Here is a 20,138-nt window from a genome sequence, read left to right on the forward strand (position 1 = left end):
TCCTTCCCACGAGCGTGACGGGCTCCGCAGCGTAATATTCCGCTGTGAAGCCCGTCACGGCGCCCCCCAGAGCCCCTATACTTACCTGCGGGAGATAGCGTGAAATCGCTTCCCCGCCCACCGCCGCGCGTCACCGCCCGTCACCGCCCACCGCCCTCGCGTCACCAGCCGTGTCACGTGCACGGCCGGCCGTGTCACGTGACGCGGCCGGACCGCGTCATTTGGCGTCATATGACGCTCGGCGGTGGGCGGGAAAGCGTTTTTTCACGCTATCTCCCGCTGGTTACAGCGGGAGATAGCGTGAACGGACGGCTTCCATTGACTGCAATGGAAGCCGTCAGTGCGTACAGCCCGCCCTCACCCGCAGAAAATAGAGCATGCTGCGGGTGAGGACGGGAGAAATCGCGGTGCGTAATTCCGCGGTGGAATTACGCATCGTGAGCATTGTGCTATTAGGTTCAATAGAACCTAATAGCTGCGGGCAACGCAGCGGATTTTCGCCGCGAATTACGCGGCGGAAATCCGTTCGTGGGAAGGAGGCCTAAAGGTCCTTTTAGACGAGCCGATTCCCGTTTGAACAAGTGAGTGACCTTATTGAATTTTTTTGGGAGACGGGATTTTTTCTATGGCCTTCACTATGCGGATAAATGCTGTGATGTTTTAATAGTTTGTACTTTTATGTAACGGGTGATTCCAAACATTTGGGGCTTTTTAGATTTTTTTTAATGGGCAATTTTTTAAACTCGTAATATTTTTAACATTTCTTTACTATTAAATATAAGTTATTAAATATTTTTTTACATGTTTCATTTAGTCCCCACAGAGAACTTGAACTTTCACTAGTCATCAATTGGGAGCTCGGATAGCAAAAAAAGCCCTGCAATTATGGCATTTTGTACCTTGCGGTTTTTGTTTTTTACGGCCTCCACTATGCGGATAAATATTGTCATGTTTTAGTAGCTTGTACCTTCACATTCGTGGCGATACCAAACATATGGGTATTTTTAATTGTTTAGATTTTTTTTAATGGACAACATATGAAAAGGGGGTTTTGTTGAAATTTTTATATTTTACTTTTTTTTTTACTGTTAAAAAAAGTTAATAAATCTTTTGTTTACATTTTATTAAGTTCCCACGAGGGACTTGAACTTGAAAGTCTCTTGTTCTGTATACGTTTCTTAATGTTTCTTGTAAGTTTCTTAATGTTGCTTAATCATGCTTGATAGGCATCTATACATGGTAGCTCTAGGAGCATCTAAGCTCGCTCCATGACTGCAGGATAACATTATAATATATGCTGTCGGGAAGAGGTTAACTTTCCTAGCAGGGGTAAAGGAACGAAAAAAAAAATTTGTTAAAATTCCGAGACCCTATGACAACACTAAGCTGCCAGAGTAGAGGAGCAGGAAGCATTGTCATAGGGTCATGTTTGTAAAATGCAGTAGCTGAGCGTTCATATAACTCCATGGATGTAATATACAGTACTGTACGTATGTTTACAGGAGAAGCTGAATGCCTATGTGAGGAATCAGGGCAACATGTCTTCAGTGATAGATTTCTATCTCAGTCTGAGAGGACGGGACAACTGGGTGACATGTTTTATAGAAGCGCTGAAGAAATGTGGGCATGGTGAACTGGCGGAAGAGTTTGAAGGAGTTTATTCTTCTCATCAGCTTCCAACACGTGAGTAATACTGTATAACTATTCCTATAACTATGGTGTCTGACAAGAAACGCGGGGACAGTTGTGCTGGCCTCCATAGACGTTACATAGTGCACTGATCCCATTGCATTGGGGAAGGGTTTTCATAATGATCTATATTTATAGAGAAGCAGGGGAGACAATGAATGCGTCACCGCTGACCAAGTTAGGAGTGTCGGTGTCAGCTTTAATGGCAATATGTATGTTTCTGGTGAGGGCAGTGTATGTGCACTGGGACATTTTAGTCTCGATACCCCGGTCTGTAGGGGGTTAGGGAACCATTTTAGAGTTCTTGAAACAGGGTTAACTGGATAGTTATAGACTGGTTTATGTGGGTGGAAAGTGTTGCAGCATGGCAGCTGCCATCAGGTAGGGGAACTGAGGTGACATCTCTACATCAGCCTGGTTCACGTGAATATGACTTAGGTGCAGTTGGATGCCTCTTTCCTGTCACTGCAGAAAGTCCTTGAGGTGTTGTCTGCTGGAAATCCCTAGGTGTTACCTGTTACTGCAGAAGTTCCCTTGGGTGTTACCTGTTACTGCAGAAGTTCCCTTGGGTGTTGTCTGTCAGTGTCTTATGTTCCCCTTTTCCCTTCTAAGTTTCAGTATCTTCTGTAGTGTGTGGACTATTGGTCGACAGTGAGATGTTTTCCCTAGCCGGCTAATCGTCCATAATGGATGTGTATTTATTCCGGTCCTGCCCTCACATGGGTGCTGGTTATTCTGCTATATGCATGCTTGCTGTAGGGACCTCTGGCTGTTTGGTCTAAGTCCTGTCTTGTTTGAATCCTGGTTGCTGCCACCCGTATGTTGGTTGATGGACACATGAGCCAAGTTTTGTCTGATTCCCCTATCCATTGGTGGGCAGACGCCTGAACAATGGATGCCTGTACCCTGTACTGTCCGTGGTGTTGGTTTGACAGTAGACTTCTGTCAGATATGTCTTTTACTATTCCTGTTAGCATCTCCATCTGCTAAGCTTTCTTCCCTATCTTCCATCTATGGGCAGGCTAGTTCCTTAGGTTGAAGACATTGGGCCATCCCTATTGGGAGAATTACTCTTTAAGGTCCACTAAGGTAAAGTTGGTTAGGGAGAGTGTTTCCTGTTCTGTATTTGTTATTTTCCTTATGTTCCAGTGCATATATATATATATAGACTAGCTGATATACCCGGCTTCGCCCGAGTTAATTTGGTACTGGTGTTTATCTGGTGTTCACACGGAAAATCTTATGAAGTCGTGGTTACTTTAGAGATACCGGAAAAACATATGTTCACCATTTTGCATAGTTCTCTGCGTTACCCAGGAAACCCCACGTAGAGGCAACCATGCGACGTTTCCTTTATATAAAATGACATCAGGAAGTGAGAGAATTAGATTACGTACATAAAATTTGGACACTAATTCTTTTGCGCTTAGAATTGAATAATCGAGTTGGGACCCATTAGCTTTTCATACTTAGGACACAATCAATTCTTGTGCCAAATTTCATGTTTCTATGACATTGGGAAGTGAGACATTTAGATTATGTACGTAAAATTTGGACGCTAATTCTTTTGCGCATAGAACTGAATAATGGAGTTGGGACCCATTAGCTTTTCCTATTTATGACATAATCAATGCTCATGCCAAATTTCCCGTTTCTATGAGACCGGAAAGCAAGAAAATTACATTCCGCACATAAAATTTTGCGCCAATTCTTTTGCGCATAGAATTGAATAATGGAGTTGGGACCCATTAGCTTTTCCTATTTATGACATAATCAATGCTCGTGCCAAATTTCCCGTTTCTATGACACAGGAAAGTGAGAAAAATACATTCCGTACGTACAATTTCGACGCCAATTCTTTTGCGCTAGAATTGAATAATCGAGTTGGGACCCATTAGCTTTTCCTATTTTTGACATAATCAATGCTCGTGCCAAATTTCACGTTTATATGACACCGGAAAGTGAGAAAATTAGATTCCGTACGTAACATTTGGACGCTAATTCTTTTGAGCATAGAATTGAATAATCGAGTTGGGACCCATTAGCTTTTCATATTTATGACACAATCAATGCGCGTGCCAAATTTCACGTTTCTATGACACCGGAAAGTGAGAAAATTAGATTCCGTACGTAACATTTGGACGCTAATTCTTTTGAGCATAGAATTGAATAATCGAGTTGGGACCCATTAGCTTTTCATATTTATGACACAATCAATGCGCGTGCCAAATTTCACGTTTCTATGACATTGGGAAGTGAGAGATTTAGATTATGTACGTAAAAATTGGACCCTAATTCTTTTGCGCATAGAAATGAATAATGGAGTTGGGACCCATTCGCTTTTCCTATTTATGACATAATCAATGCTCGTGCCAAATTTCCTGTTTTTATGACACCGGAAAGTGAAGAAATTACATTCCGCACGTAAAATTTGGACGCTAATTCTTTTGCGCATAGAATTGAATATTCGAGTTGGGACCCATTAGCTTTTCCTATTTATGACATAATTAATGCTCATGCCAAATTTCCCGTTTCTATGACACCGAAAAGTGAGAAAATTACACTCCGCACGTAAAATTTCGACGCCAATTCTTTTGCGCTATAATTGAATAATGGAGTTGGGACCCATTAGCTTTTCCTATTTATGACATAATCAATGCTCCTGCCAAATTTCACGTTTCTATGACACCGGAAAGTGAGAAAATGAGATTCCGTACGTAAAATTTGGACGCTAATTCTTTTGCGCATAGAATTGAATAATGGAGTTGGGACCCATTAGCTTTTCCTATTTATGACATGATCAATGCTTGTGCCAAATTTCCTGTTTCTATGACACCGGAAAGTGAAGAAATTACATTCCGCACGTAAAATTTGGACGCTAATTCTTTTGCGCATAAAATTGAATAATCGAGTTGGGACCCATTAGCTTTTCCTATTTAGGACATAATCAATGCTCGTGCCAAATTTCCCGTTTCTATGACACCGGAAAGTGAAAAAATAACATTCCGCACGTAAAATTTTGACGCCAATTCTTTTGCGCTAGAATTGAATAATCGAGCTGGGACCCATTAGCTTTTCCTATTTCTGACATAATTAATGTTCCTGCCAAATTTCTAGTTTCTATGACACCGGGAAGTAAGAGAATTAGATTCCGTACGTAAAATTTGCACGCTAATTCTTTTGCGCATCTTATTGAATAATCGAGTTGGGACCCATTAGCTTTTCCTATTTATGACATATTCAATGCTTGTGCCAAGTTTTAAGTTTCTATGACATTGGGAAGTGACAGATTTAGATTATGTACGTAAAATTTTGACGCCAATTCTTTTGCGCTAGAATTGAATAATCGAGTTGGGACCCAATTACTTTTCCTATATTGGAGATAATCTATGCTTGTGCCAAATTTCATGTTTCTACGACATCGGGAAGTTGGAGAACTTTTGACGAGTGAGTGAGTGAGTGAGTCAGTGAGGGCCCTCACTGACTGACTCACTGACTGACTCGCCACTAATTCTCCAACTTCCCGATGTTGTAGAAACATGAAATTTGGCACAAGCATAGATTATGTCATAAATAGGAGAATCTAATGGGTCCCCACTCGATTATTCAATTCTAGTGCAAAAGAACCGGCGCCCAAATTTTACGTATGTAATCTAATTCTTTCACTTCCCGGTGTCGTAGAAACATGACATTTGACACGAGCATTGATTATGCCATAAATAGGAAAAGCTAATGGGTCCGAACTCGATTATTCAATTCTAAGTGCAAAAGAATTGGCGTCCAAATTTTACGTACGGAATCTAATTCTCTCACTTCCTGATCTCATTTTATATGAAGGAAACGTCGCATGGTTACCTCCACGTGGTGTTTTCTGGGTAACGCAAAGAACCATGCAAAATACTGAACATATTTTTTTCTTCGGTATCTCTAAAGTAACCACGACTTCATAAGATTTCCCGTCTGAACACCAGATGAACACCAGTACCAAATTAACTCAGGTGAAGCCGGGTATATCAGCATATCAGCTTATCAGCTAGTTGTGTGTGTGTGTGTGTGTATATATATATATAATTTATGTTCGTCTATAGCGGACGTCATTATGTCTTCATTTGACATTTTGGTGATGCACAAATGTAACAGAAGGTTGCTTACAGTGTAATGAAATAGTGGATGGTATGGGATTGTTTGGTGGTGACAGATGGAGTCCAAGGCATGTCTTGTGCAGCAAAAACACAAATGATATGTACATTATATCCCTCCAAAGGAGGGTTCGGTATACAGGAGCATTGCATGATAACATTATGTATCGCTCCACAGTGTTCTACATAATATATTGCGCAATGCATCATTATGAAGAACTTAACCATTGTGGAAAGGCATTCTTTGAGTGCATTAAGTAAGAATTATGATATTGTCATAAGGGCAGCAGACAAGGGGGAGGAGTCGTTATTCAGGATAAATACGATTATCTTAAAGAAGCCTTCAATATTCTTTCTGACACCAACTTTTTTCTCTCAACTCAAGGCCAACTATGATGAACTCATAGACATGGCAATTTCTGATGGTAGATGAATCCTCTCTTCCATTTTTTTACCACCTTCCAAAAATATACAGCAGGTCGACCCATTCTTTTAGGAATTAATGCCTGCACTAGTAATTTGTCCCACTAGATCGATCTACATTTAGAGAAGTGGGTGGTCCAACTCTCCTCATTCCTACGAGACTCCACACAACTGATTTGTGTGTTAAACACTTTAGATGTAGATTTTTCTAGGATCACTTCTGTCACTGCCAATGTGTGAGCCCTTTATTCACATACCCCCCATGACCAAGGGGTGGCAGTGGTAGATCACTTCCTTGCTTTTGACACAAAGATGCCAACGCCCCAAAAGGAATTTCTACTGAAGTGTATAATGTGTATACGGAACATTAATGTTTTTGAATTTGGAGGAACTCTGTGCAAACAAATAAAGGGGTGTGCTATGGGAACGCAATTCACGCCTTCATATGCTAATCTTTTTATGGGTCATTTTGAGCAAACCATTTTACTTCCCTCACGCTGATTTGCGAAGAGTATAGTGTTTTACCGCTGTTTCATTGATTATTTTTCATATGGAAAGGTGATACATCGGGAATAGATTGTTTTATGGAGTGGTTGAACTTTACTTATGACTATTCTGACCAACAAAACAGGCAAACACAATTATGGGATGTATTAAGAGAAGCATAGAGTCTAGATCACGTGAGGTATTATCCCCCTCTACTCTTCCTTAGTCAGACCTCACCTGGAATACTGTGTCCAGTTCTGGGCACCCAACTTTAAAAAAGACCTAGACAAACTGGAGCAAGTTCAGAGAAAAGTTACCAGGATGGTGAGCGGTCTGCAAATCATGTCCTATGAGGAATGGTTAAAGGATCTGGGAATGTTTAGCTTGCAGAAGAGAAGGCTAAGAGGAGACTTAATAGCTGCCTACAAATATCTGAAGGGCTGTCACAGTGCAGAGGGATCAGCCCTATTCTCATCTGCACAAGGAAAGACTAGAAGCAATGGGATGAAAGTGAAAGGGAGGAGACACAGATTAGATATTAGACAGTTAGGGTGATCAATGAGTGGAGCAGGTTACCACACGAGGTGGTAAATTCTCCTTCAATGGAAGTCTTCAAACAGGGGCTGGACAGACATCTGTCTGGGATGATTTAGTGAATCCTGCACTGAGCAGAGGGTTGGACCTGATGACCCTGGAGGTCCCTTCCAACTCAACCACTTATACTTTAGGATCTCTATATTTATTTTGAATGTAAGAAACAACTTTGCACAAAGACCCACTTCAAGGAGGTAGATGTCAACAGTTTTCTTGACTATACAAGTGCACATTAACCCCCCAGCTGAGGAACGTTCTTGTCGGACAGTTTAGTTGTATTCGCAGAAAGTAGAGCATCTTTTAGAGAACAAGCTACCATTCTTCAGAAACATTTCACACAGAAGAAATATCCTAAGAGCCTAGTGAATAATGCACTCTTCAGGGCTAGCTTCTTGACTCAAGAGGAATATCTCTGCAAAAAACCAGAAAGTATTCCCAACCACAACCATAATTACACACATAACTTTATCACCACCTATAATCCCACTTATAAATGAAAACATTGGCGTATCCTTCAGAGTGATCCACTATTAAAGTTCCCATTATCATGTATAGGAGATCCTAAACGTTACGCAATTCATTAATTCCTCATAGTCTAGACATAAAGACCCCTAAACCCTCCAGTATCTTCCCCTCCCTAAACTGATGACCTTTTCATCGCTAGTCACCCAGGATGAAGACCCTATTAAGTCTTTCCTAAATTGTAGTCGGATTACGACATTTAACTCATCTAATGGCCATGCAATTCACAATATACATAGGCCGAACATTTCAGCCATTACATAAGAGAATGAATAAACCTACATCGAACAGAATCCTCAAGTTCGCACTACGGAGTGATTTCCAGACATTCTTCCCTAGCCCATACCTGACCCCAAACTTTTGCGAGTCACCCCGATTGAGCAGATACCAACCCATATTCCAAACACATTCCAGGAGATAAAACAGAGGGGATCTTTTTGAATCTACAAGTTAAATATATTATTTCCTAAAGGACTCCATGAATTAATTGAATCTACTTTAACTTTGGCATTTTCTTCTTTTTTGATTTAAAAAAAAGTCAGAAAGGTGGGAGGCGGCTTCATCACTAAGCAGTAAAGCCTCCATGACACCATCGCTTTCCATCCCAGTCTGCCGACTCTCGCAGAAAGAACGTCACCGCACTTTGTCGTCCGGTTTCAGGGTCGGTAACTATTGTGATCGTCAGGGATAACCTCACAAACATTTGCGCAGAATCTTCCACACAGTCGGCGGCTCTCCTGTCTTGCTCGGTAGCCATTGTGTCTCATATGCCCCTAGCGATGACTACGGCAGAATAAAGGCTATTGGGCCTCATTTAGCAAAACTGTCTACCATAAGATGTCTTTGTTGCCCATAGCAACCAATTACAGCACAGCTTTCATCTTACCCAGCAGCTTGAGAAATGAAAACTGCGCTGTGATTGGTTGCTATGGCCAACAAGGACGTCTTATGGTAGATGGTTTTACTAAATTCAAGTTTTTGAGTTTCTGTTTCTATTGATATCAAGTTTCTGTATCTGAGTGTCAGTAAACAGAGTTATGGGGGGTCACATCGGGAAGATATGCGCAACATCCTTGTACTGATATCTATTCTATTCGCAGGTAGGGGGTCTTCTCCTCAATCCCTCCCTCTATCGTTGAACCACAACAACCGGCAACCACCTCTGGACAATCCAGAACATCGCTCCAGCCTCCCAGGACAGATGCCATCAGCCTCCCTAGACACACAGCCAGGTTCTTCTCAAAGGTTCAACCAGAACCAACCTGAACAGGAGACCATCAGAACGTCACCATCCCAACAAAACCATGAGTTTAGAAACCTTCCTCCATTCAGACCAAACCCGCCTGCTCCACCCAGATCCCCAGATGTTTCATCAGAAATAACCTTGGACGAAAGTAGGTTAAAAGAGGATACAGCTAGAAGTCCAGTCCCAGAATCCACTCCACACCACTCAGCAACCTTTGATGACCCTATACAGAAGGTAAGTTCTTCTACACACTGTGATCTGAAGAACATACAGTATGACTGCCAACCCCTGTGCTACTGTAGACCAGTTATATATAATGAGGTGGGTATAGGTGGCACAAAGGTGGCAGTCACCCAGGTAGAGGGGGCACTGAGGCTCCTTTGTCACATAAGGGTGTAATATGTCACATTGTGATTTAACCCCTTAGTAACAGGGCCTGTTTTGGACAAAAGGATGCAACAATTTTTGGGGAATTTCATCTCTGCTTTTTTATTCGTGAGTCGACATGCCATACGAGGGCTTGTTTCCTGCACGACGAGCTGTGGTTTTTATTGGTACCATTTTTTGGTCATAATAATGTATTGTATAAAATCTACTAAATGTTTTTGGGGGGCAGGGAGGAAAAAACAACAATTTTGCCATCTTTTATTTTATTTTATTTAAGCAATAATCATACAGCATAAATGCGGGTCGGTACAATTATAACTAAAATTACACATTTCTCTTCTAGGTTTCTCCATTTTTACAGACTAAGACTCTTTTTTATTTATTTATTTTGCTTTGCTTCGTAGAAAGTCCGATAACTTTTTTTCTTTTTCCATTGACAGGACCCTTTTAAGGGCTTATTTCTTGCGATACGGGCTGTAGTTTTTATTGATACCAGTTTGGGGTACATATGGCTTATTTGATCACTTTTATTGCATTTTTTAGGTGACATGAACAAAAATAGCTATTTGGATCCATGTTTTTGCTGTGTAGAATAAAAAGTGTGTTCATTATTGTATAGGTTGATACTGATGCAACAACATGTTTTTTTAAGACATTATTTAAACAAAAGAGGGGAAACTGCACAAAAAAGGTTTACCGTGTATTACGACATATAAGATGACAGGGCGTATAAGACGACCCCTGTCTTTTCGTCTTACATGCCGGGAATACAGTGTGAAAAAAAAAAAAGAATACTCACCTCCGGTGGCGCTGCTGCAGGCTCTCGCTCCCCCATGCATGCTGACATCATTGAATGGCTGTGATTGGCTAACGCAGCGCCAGCTTTCATTGCCTGACGCTGCCTGAGTTTGCCAATCAGAGCATTAGCTTTCTGGAGGCAGGGATTTCAAGCCCCGCTTGCAGAAAGCAATGCTCTGCCGGCGTGCACGGGGGAGAGACAGCCTGCAGCAGCGCCGCGGGAGGTGAGCATTCATTTTTTTTTCAGGCAACTGTATACCCGACGTATAAGACGACCCTTGACTGCAGAGCAGATTTTTCGGGGTTAAAAGGTCGCCTTATACGCTGGAATATATGGTACTTTCAGTGTTTTATTTCTATTATTTTTTCTTTTTGTTTACCTATTTTATGTCCTTGTTGGGGGCTTGAAACTGCAATGCTATGATTGCTCTGATTATACATTGCAGTAACTTTGTACTGCAATGCATTATTGCTTCTGATAGCGATCACAGACCATGGCAGACCCAGATGCTGTTGCCTGGTGCCAGGTTGCTATGGCAACCCATCAGACCTCTGTGATTACATGGCGGAGAGCTAATGATGTGCACAGAGGGAGCGTCCTCCCTCTGAATTTTTTAGGCTCCCTGATCAACATTCGCAATCGGTGTTCTCAACCAATCCTCGCTGTAGCGGAAGGCCAACTGTCAGTAACTGTATGCCTATTCGCGGAAACTCTATACCTCCCAGGGCGTAAATATACACCTGGGTGGGGGAGGGCTGAATAACAAATGATTGTTATAGGGAAGTTGTGCAGATTTTGCATTAGGTCATACACCAATTAGCCATAATATTAAAACAGTTGACTGATGAAGTGCGTGACGTTATCTTATGAAAATAGCAATTATGGTGGGATATTTCGTACAGCCAGTGATCGGTCAGCTCTTGAAGTAAATGTCTTGATGGCATGAAGACCTGCTAGACATAATGGTATGAGCGACTTTGACAAGCATTAAATCGTGATGTGTAGACAACTGGGTCAGGGCATCTTCAAAAGGCTGGTCTTGTGGGGTGTTCCCATTATACAGTGGTTAGTACCTACCAAAGGTAGTCTAGGAAAGGACATCCAGTGTATCGATTTCGGGGTTAGGAGAGCCCAAGGCTAATTGATACACATAGGAAGCAAATGCTTCTACGTCCAGTCTGATCCTACAGAAGAGTTAATGGAGCCACAGAGTGTCCATGTTGACCCTTGTTCTCTACCAAAAGCGCCCACAATGCACACTTATCAGAACTAGACCATGGAGCAATGGAAGAAGGTGCCTGGTCTGACATATCATATTTCCTTTTACATCATATGGCCATCCGGGGGTGTGTTCCTTATTTCTCTGGGAAGGAGATGGCACCAGGATGTACTATGAGAAGACGACAAGCTGGTGGAGGCAGCGTAATAGCCAATGTTCTTCTGGGTGCTTGTGTCCTGGCATTCATGTGAATGTGACACGTACTACCCACCTTCCTAGAAACGGTATTTCTTAATTTCAGAAGATAGTGCAACTGGTCACTGTGCAAAAACTGTTCAGGAATGAATGAGGAACATGACAAAGAGTTCAAGGTGATGACTTGGCCTCCAAATTTCCCAGATCTTAATTCGATCAACCATCTGTGGGAAGTGCTAGAAAAACCAAGTCCAATCCATGGAGGCTGCAGCTAGAACTTACAGGACTAGCTGCTAATGCCTTGGTACCGCAGGACACCTTCAAACGTTTTGTAGAGTCCATGTCTTGATGGATGAGAGCTATTTTGATGACACAAGGAAGACCCGCACAATAATAGGCAGGTGGTTCTGTTATGGCTGATTGGTGTATAAGCTGTTATCTCTGGCTCTGGTGATGTATAAGGCTAGAGTTCTGCGGCGTCAGCTGTTTGCGGCACTTCTTTTCCCATGGTCACCTATTGTATGTGGGTTGGGATCCATACAGACCAACGCAGAGAAATAGTGACAAAAATTCACATTTTTTATGTGATTGTTTTATAGGAGGCTTCGATCTCAGAAAATCTACATATTGGGGATGATCCGTTACCTAGTCGTAGTTTATCTCCAAGCTTCAAACACCCGCAGACAGAGGTGTCCATCCAACCGTCCTCTGAGAATGAACCTCCAGTAAAGGTCGGTCTACTTGAGATGTTCATTTTACAACCAAAAAATGCTGGTATATATCAGAAGGGTAAATGTTGATATCGCACACCGGCCAATAACCTGTTGTGTAACACTAATTGTACTCGTTCCAAAAAGGTTCCAGAGACTCCGACTACTTCTTCTTACAGTCCTTCTATAAGCAGAGAAGGAGGGGCCAACAACCAGCGGGGTCAACCTACGTGCGACAAGGTGAGAAACGAGAGGGAAGCACTTCTATTGCAAGTGCGGCTTGTCCTTATTTGTGGATAGTCAGCTTCCCAAACCATCCATTGCTGAAAATAGAACTGGACTGGACCACCAGGGTATAAGAGGATCCTCCACTGGGCCCAACAGTCCCATTCGGTCACCCCAATACTAACCACTTGCCATTGAGGTTTATCTAAGTGAATGGGAACTATGTTTGCAGTACCATCCGTGGCCACTGTAGGGTGTATGGAGCTATGTGTTTCCAGGAACACATCGACTTCATATGGCCCAGCAATAAAATGATCTACAAGGGGCCCAACCGATCAACTATTAGGATAGGTCATTATAACTTAGTCTCGGAAAACCCCTTTAAAATGATGCACCAGTTATTGATCCACTCTGGTGCTTGTCTAGGGGCCCAAATAATGAGTGCCGCATTTACAAATAAGCATAATGTTCTGATGTTTTTCAGAAACAGCGCCACCCTTGGCTATGCAGTTGCCTGGTATTGCACTTAGCCTCATTCACAGAATAGCACATTCCCACGGGGCTTGGCAATACGAGAGACAAACTATACATACCAGAGACAAACTATAGATTCCATTTTCTAATCCTGGAGTATCCCTTTAACCCCTTCCCTCTGCAGTATGTAAATTTACGTCCTATGGATGGCGCAGGCTCAGAAGTTGAGCCCACGCCATTTTAGTATGGGCCGGCTGTAAAAAATATAGAAATAAAAAAATGCACTTTCCCCTCTTTAATAAAAAAAAAACAAAAGCACGTGTGACATCGCATCCGTAACGACCCGAACTATAAATCAAAACCACCTTTTATCTTGCAAGACGAACGCTGTAAAAAAAAGAAGCTTAACAAATGGAACCAAAATGACTTTTTTGTTCATTCCGTTTCCCAAAAAACGCAATGAAAGTGATCAAAAAAGGCGTATGTAGCCCAAAAAGATACCAATAAAGACTACACAAAAAACAAGAGCTCACATACGGCCGTGTTGACGGAAAAATAAAAAAAAGTTATGGCTTTTGAAAAGTGGAGATGAAAATCCCCCAAAAATCATTGCACCCTTAGAACCACAATAGGTTGTGTCACTAAGGGGTTAAATTAGTATAGCCAAAGCATTCAGTTAATTCTCAGCACTTGGGTTTAGTGACTTACTATTACCATGTGAGATTGTGACATTTCCTCATTAAGCCCTTTACACGCACGTCTGTTGTCCCTTACTACAGGCAGAGACCCTTCCAGAACCAGACCCCGCCTACATGACTGTTAACGCCAGACAGCTGGACCGTGAGGGAAGTGAAGAACAGAGCGAGCAGTCCAGCATTCACAGGGTGAGAACCCGACCAATACGATGGCTCGTTGCATCCAATCTAGGTCTAATTCTTTATTCACTTCCAAAGCTGCATCCAAAATGTCTTTGATTGCCGCAGGCACAATTACCGCAGGATCCGCCCTCGTGCCGCTACATTGCCGAAAAGTTTAAAAATTATGGCTCTTGCAAGATGGGGTTGAAAAACCCAAGATAAACCAAAAACGCTGCAATCTGAAGGACAAAATAGCGTTAACAACACTATGTGAGGGGACGGCTACTTTCTGATAAGTGAAATCCTTATTATGAACTGCCAAAGTGGTCCCTGCTCCATCTTGTAATTTGAATTTAAAGGGCCACTCCGATGAAAACACATTTTTCCATCACTACACCCCTCACCTGATTGTCTGTCACATTCTGGATGTCTCCTATGTATATTGCAGTCACTTCCATGCAGTGCAGCCCCGTCTGATACCTCTCACATGCCGTCTTGCTGTTCAGATTTCTTCCTGCTTTATCTTCCTCTGCTGTGCTACCAATCCCATGATACATCAGCACAGGATCAAACCATTATAACTGTCCTCCCACAGGCAGAGATGGTGCTAGCTTTACCTGGGAACAGCTAAAGCCAGCACTATCTCTGCCTGCTTGGAGGACATTGTGATTATCATTACCCTCTATATTTTCCTAAATAAGCTAAAGACCATAAGTATGGAGTCAAGGAGCATGAGCTGTGATCTCCTTCATTATAAATGTATGACAGGAGCCTCTAATCATCATCCGTAACTGTTATAGGCCGGCTGCACACGACCGGATTTGCATTGCAGAATCTGGAGCAGGCGTCCGCCTCCAGGTTCCGCAGCAAATACCTTCCATAGCATGCTAAGGAAAAGCGCTTTTTCCAGCACACGAGTGGAAATCAACTGCAATTGACATTGTGGAAAGGTCGCGGATTCCGCATCATCGCTAGGCGATGACGCAGGTAAAGCAGGGGTTTAAGAATAAAATTAAAACTCTGTGCTGCGCATGTCCAACGGCGAGCCATCCAAAACATACGCAGCACAGAAAATGACAGATACGCGGGGTCACCTCCCAGGCACAGGGTCAGATTCCAGTGCAGGATCTGGAATCCAACCTGTCCGTGTGCAGCCGGCCATAGGAGTTTTGTGTCCCTCCATGAATTGCCTGTGTGGTACAGTCCATGCCATTTCATCATACATGAAGTTCTGGTGAATGTAATAGTGGCTCCTGGGGAGAACAGAGAGTCAAGTAATTCCCAGGTGGTTACAATGAGATCACATGACCCATTTGAAGTGAAGGATTCAAGAAAGTTTTAGATGAAAAGAAATAATTAAACCAGATAATACTAACGACTTGTATATACTGGGGTGCTAGTTACATAATAAGGAAACCGATCAAAAATAATTCTGACGATGTTGTGTTTTAGGCTGAGGGCGTGTCAGACAGCCGACCCGTAAGATACGGTCCTGCAAACAGAAAAACTGCTCAAGAGGAGCCGAACAGGGAAAGGCCAGCTAATCCACAGGTGAGATCTTGGTTACATTATGGGACAGACGGGTAACGTACCCACATGGCAGCTAATTCTGAAAAGGCACCTGAAACAACCCGTGCACTTTAACCCCTTAATCACCACCAATATGCCTTTCTACAACGGTGACCAACGGGCCTTAATCTGATGCATGATCTTTTTCACATCGCGGAATCAGAATATTGACAGCCAGGCTCCAGCTTTAATGACGCGGACGGAAGAAACATCCTATTACAGCCATTTAACTTTACATGCAACGTAAAAGGTTAAAAAACAGGGGGCTCCCTCTGTCACCCATCGGGCCACCTTGATGTGATTACAGAATCCAGATGAGTTGTTATGGCAGCTGGAGGCTTGAAGATAGTCTCCAGGTCTGCTATCTACTGTAGCCTATGAGATTCAGCCTCTTGCTGAGCTTCATAGGCCGATATAATACACTGCAATATTTCAGTATTGCGGTGTATTAGAACAGCAATCAAAAGTAATGACATTCAAGTCCACTAGAGAGACAAAAAAAAAAAAACTTGAGGAAACTGTTAAAAAAAAGTAAATTATATGAAAAAAAATAAAATGAAGTCAAAACCGCATCTTTCCCCCTACTATGTAAATGAAGACCACAAATTTAGTTAACACCTTGTTCGTAATGACTTACGTAAAAAATGTTAATACTTATTACTTAACCTGCACTGTGTACACTGTGATAAAAACACGTCGAAAATTGCTGATTTTGCATATCTCACCTCTCGAAAAAACGTAATAGAAAGCAATTAAAAAGCAATGCAGATCGTCAAACTGCACCATAAAAAGTACCAAAAAAAAAGAAAAACAACTCTCACACAGCACTAGTGCCGAAAAAAAAAAAATGTTAGGCGTCTTTGACTGCGACGGTACAAGAAATACATCTTTTCTTTTTTTTTATTTAAAGTTTGGAAACGTAGCAAGATACTAAAAAAGTATATAGATTCGGTATTTGACATAATCGGACTGACCTTAATCATGCCTCCAGAAAAAACAGAATCAACTGATTGAAATGTTATGTTCCCAAAATGGGATACATTAAAGCTAGAGCTCATCCTGCAAAACAACAAGCCCTCATAGAGCTCCGCCGATGGAAAAATAAAAAGGCTAGGCGACAAAATCACATCTTTAGAAAAAGTGCGTTTATAGTATGAAAATAGCCCAACCTAAAAATAACGATAAAAGCTCGGTATCGCCGGAATCATGCCGACTCGGAGAATCACATTATTTGTTCTGCATGCTGAACGCCATAAAAATTTAATAAAATTTGGTTTTTTTCCCCATTCCCCCCACCACCTAAATGAATAAAAGCTATACAATATATTACATGTACCCAAAAAATGCAACTTGCTCCGTAAAAAGCAAGCCCTCCTACGGCAATGTCGAAAGAAAGATTAAAAAGTTATGACTCTAGGATGAAAAAAACTGAAATATTGGTTGGCCATTAAGACCAAAATTTGTCCTCTAGATAAAATGGGTTAAAACAGTGGTTCAGCTTTTTCAGCCCAGCGCCCCCTTTAGGTATTGGGATGGTGGCCAGCGCCCCCTATGTCTTACTAATTTAACCCTTTGTGATCCAATTTTGGATTCAGTGTTTCCTAGGGGGCTTTCTCTTTCTGCCATTATACAATGGTGCCGTCTGCTGGCTAGAGCCAGTACTGCAGTATGTGGCATGCTGGAGAGGCCCCCGACAACAGAGCGGCCAGTAATATACAGTAAGAATACCCTGCCAGATGTCTTCCGAAATCAGAGCTGTACAGCCTTCGATCAGAATGTCTTCAGACGTCAGACAGTGGATTGGAAAGGGTTAAACCCACTCAAAGTTTACCTTGTTTACAAAGTTAAAAGTACAAATTAAAATACCGAATACCTTTTTTGGAAAGTTTGATGGTGTTTAACAGATTAGCATTAAAGGGGTTGTCCCGCGAAAGCAAGTGGGGTTATACACTTCTGTATGGCCATATTAATGCACTTTGTAATGTACATTGTGCATTAATTATGAGCCATACAGAAGTTATTCACTTACCTGCTCCGTTGCTAGCGTCCCCGTTTCCATGGCGCCGACTAATTTTCAGCGTCTAATCGCCCGATTAGACGCGCTTGCGCAGTCCGGTCTTCTTCTTTTCTGAATGGGGCCGCTTGTGCCGGAGAGCGGCTCCTCGTAGCTCCGCCCCGTCACGTGCCGATTCCAGACAATCAGGAGGCTGGAATCGGCAATGGACCGCACAGAAGACCTGCGGTCCACCGAGGAAGAAGATCCCGGCGGCCATCTTCACCAGGTAAGTAAGAAGTCACCGGAGCGCGGGGATTCAGGTAAGCTCTGTCCGGTTTTTATTTTTAACCCCTGCATCGGGTTTGTCTCGCGCCGAACGGGGGGGCTATTGAAAAAAAAAAAAACCCGTTTCGGCGCGGGACAACCCCTTTAATTGTGAAGACACGTCTCTAAAAATTACCAAAGAAGAACTTTAGTCAATTTTAGCTGCTAAAATGTAGGTGCTAAATGTTTAAACACCGGTTACTTGTGGATACAATACACCTTAATCCGTAATGGCCAGTAGACTAATTAGAATGCAAGAACAATGAAATTCGACTGATTATAATAATCTTTGCCACAATCAATCTTTGTCATTAACTCCTTAATGACACGGCCTATTTTGGGCCTAAGGATGCAATGATTTTTGGCTGATTTTCTTCTCCATTTATCAAAAGTCATAACTTTTTTATTTTTCCGTCGACGCGGCCTTATAGGGGCTTGTTTTTTTTGCACGGCGAACTGTAGTTTTTATCGGTGCCACTTTTGGGTACATTGACTATATTGTAAAACTTTTATTATTTTTTTTATGATAGCAGGGAGAGAAAACGCATCAATTCTGCCATAGATTTTTTTTTTACAGCGTTAATCATGCAGCATAAATAAGACAATCCATTTTTTCTGCAGGTCGGTACGGTTACAACGATGCCAAAATTCTTACTTTTTTGGGGGTTTTTCCACTTTTCTGCAATAGAAATCCTTTTTTTGGAAATCTTTTTTTTCTCTAAATCACTGTATTCAAAGTCCTGTACCTTTTTTTATGTACAGAGCTGTATGAGGGCTTATTATTTGTGAGACGAGCTGTACTTTTTATTGGTACCATTTTGGGGTACATACGGCTTTTTTTGATCACTTTTATTGCGTTTTTAGGGAGGCAAAATGCTAAAAATTAGCATTTTGCCTCAGTTTTTTAGCGTTTTTTTGTATGCTTTTTTCCGTGCATACTCAAAACCATGTGCAGCTTATTGTATGCCTCGTTACGGACGCGACAATACCAAATATGTGGGGTTTTCATTTTTTTTAACCTTTTTTTATGCTAATATGTGAAAAAGCATAAAAAAGGGTTTTTTTAACTTTTTTTTTTTAATTCATTTTTTAATCTCTTTTTACACACAACTTGTGTCCCCCTGGGGGACTTTGACCACAGTACTGCTGATCGCTGTGATAAAGCATGGCAGGGCTACTGCCCTGTCATGCCTTATCGCTTATGCAGCGATCATAGGCATTGGCACTACAGGACGCCAGTGTCTGGCGTCCTGTTGCCATGGCAACAGGCCGGGCTCTCGTTATAACATCGCAAGAGCCAGCTGAAGACACAGGGGGAGCGCGCTCCCTCTATAAACTCTTTCCCTGCCGCGATCTACTTAGATCGCGGCAGGGAAGGGGTTAACAGCGGGGGCGCATCTCCGATGCCCCTCCACTGTTGCAGCAGGCTGTGACTGACAGCCGTCTCCCGCTGCGGGATAGCGCGAGATCATATGTGATCTCGCGCTATCCCCAGGATGTAAGTTTACGCCCTGTTGCGGGAAGTACCCCGCTGCCAAGACGTAAACTTACGCCCTGGAGCGGGAAGGGGTTAATGGCTGCCTTGGGCCTGATGAGCGGACGCCAATTTTGCGATATCTGCTTCTTTCTTCGTCAACCGCAGTCTCAAGTCGCCCCTTACACATATCTGAAGTTTGTTTCTCGCTTTTGTCAGGAGCTGCTGAACCGCGCTGAAGCCCCTCTCCTCTAAGTACGTAGATGAAAGAGCTAACACGAGCAACTTAACTTCCTGCCACAGAATAGGATAGGAATTCTTCACTTTCACCCAAAAACATTCGTAGCCACATTGTTGGAAAAATGCTTGGGCTTCACTATCGTGTTTCAAGTCGATCAACTGCGCTTGTAACCTGGGATGAAATCTCCTACGTCTGCTGAAAGTGGATTGAGTACCCACGTTGGTATTTCAAGGGTACATAGATCATGAAACCTAGTTTGCATGTCTTCTTTGGCTTGTTTGAGGTGTGAGCAAAAAAAGTCTGCATATTGAAGTTTGTCTCCGTCTTTGCCTGCAATTTCTTGAAGACTCGAAAACTGACAGAACTTGCATCGACTCAGGTTATTGGTATAAAGGTCCAGTTTGTCATTAAAGGAAGAGATTATGCCTTTAGCCTTAATGAAATTCATTTTGTCTGCTTGTAGATTTGTGTTGATCTCGTTGAGTTTGTCATATATGTCTGTGAGATAGGCAATGGCAAGACGTCGTAGTTCGATTGCATCACAAAGGCTTGGGTCAATCAGCCGAAGA

General features: G+C 42.3%; 1 protein-coding gene across 1 annotated transcript in view; it reads left to right on the top strand.

Annotated features, from left to right (window-relative positions):
* The window catches only part of MAVS (mitochondrial antiviral signaling protein), a 39,365-nt gene that overhangs the window by 15,622 nt on the left and 3,605 nt on the right, over nt 1-20,138 (top strand). The window contains exons 3-8 of the mRNA XM_066572928.1: nt 1,503-1,683; nt 8,954-9,333; nt 12,299-12,430; nt 12,557-12,649; nt 13,888-13,992; nt 15,418-15,516. Coding sequence (XP_066429025.1) covers nt 1,503-1,683; nt 8,954-9,333; nt 12,299-12,430; nt 12,557-12,649; nt 13,888-13,992; nt 15,418-15,516 — 990 coding nt within the window. The remainder of the gene's footprint in view (nt 1-1,502; nt 1,684-8,953; nt 9,334-12,298; nt 12,431-12,556; nt 12,650-13,887; nt 13,993-15,417; nt 15,517-20,138) is intronic.

Source organism: Eleutherodactylus coqui, chromosome 7, assembly GCF_035609145.1.
Source record: "Eleutherodactylus coqui strain aEleCoq1 chromosome 7, aEleCoq1.hap1, whole genome shotgun sequence".
NCBI classification, from domain to species: Eukaryota; Metazoa; Chordata; class Amphibia; order Anura; family Eleutherodactylidae; genus Eleutherodactylus; species Eleutherodactylus coqui.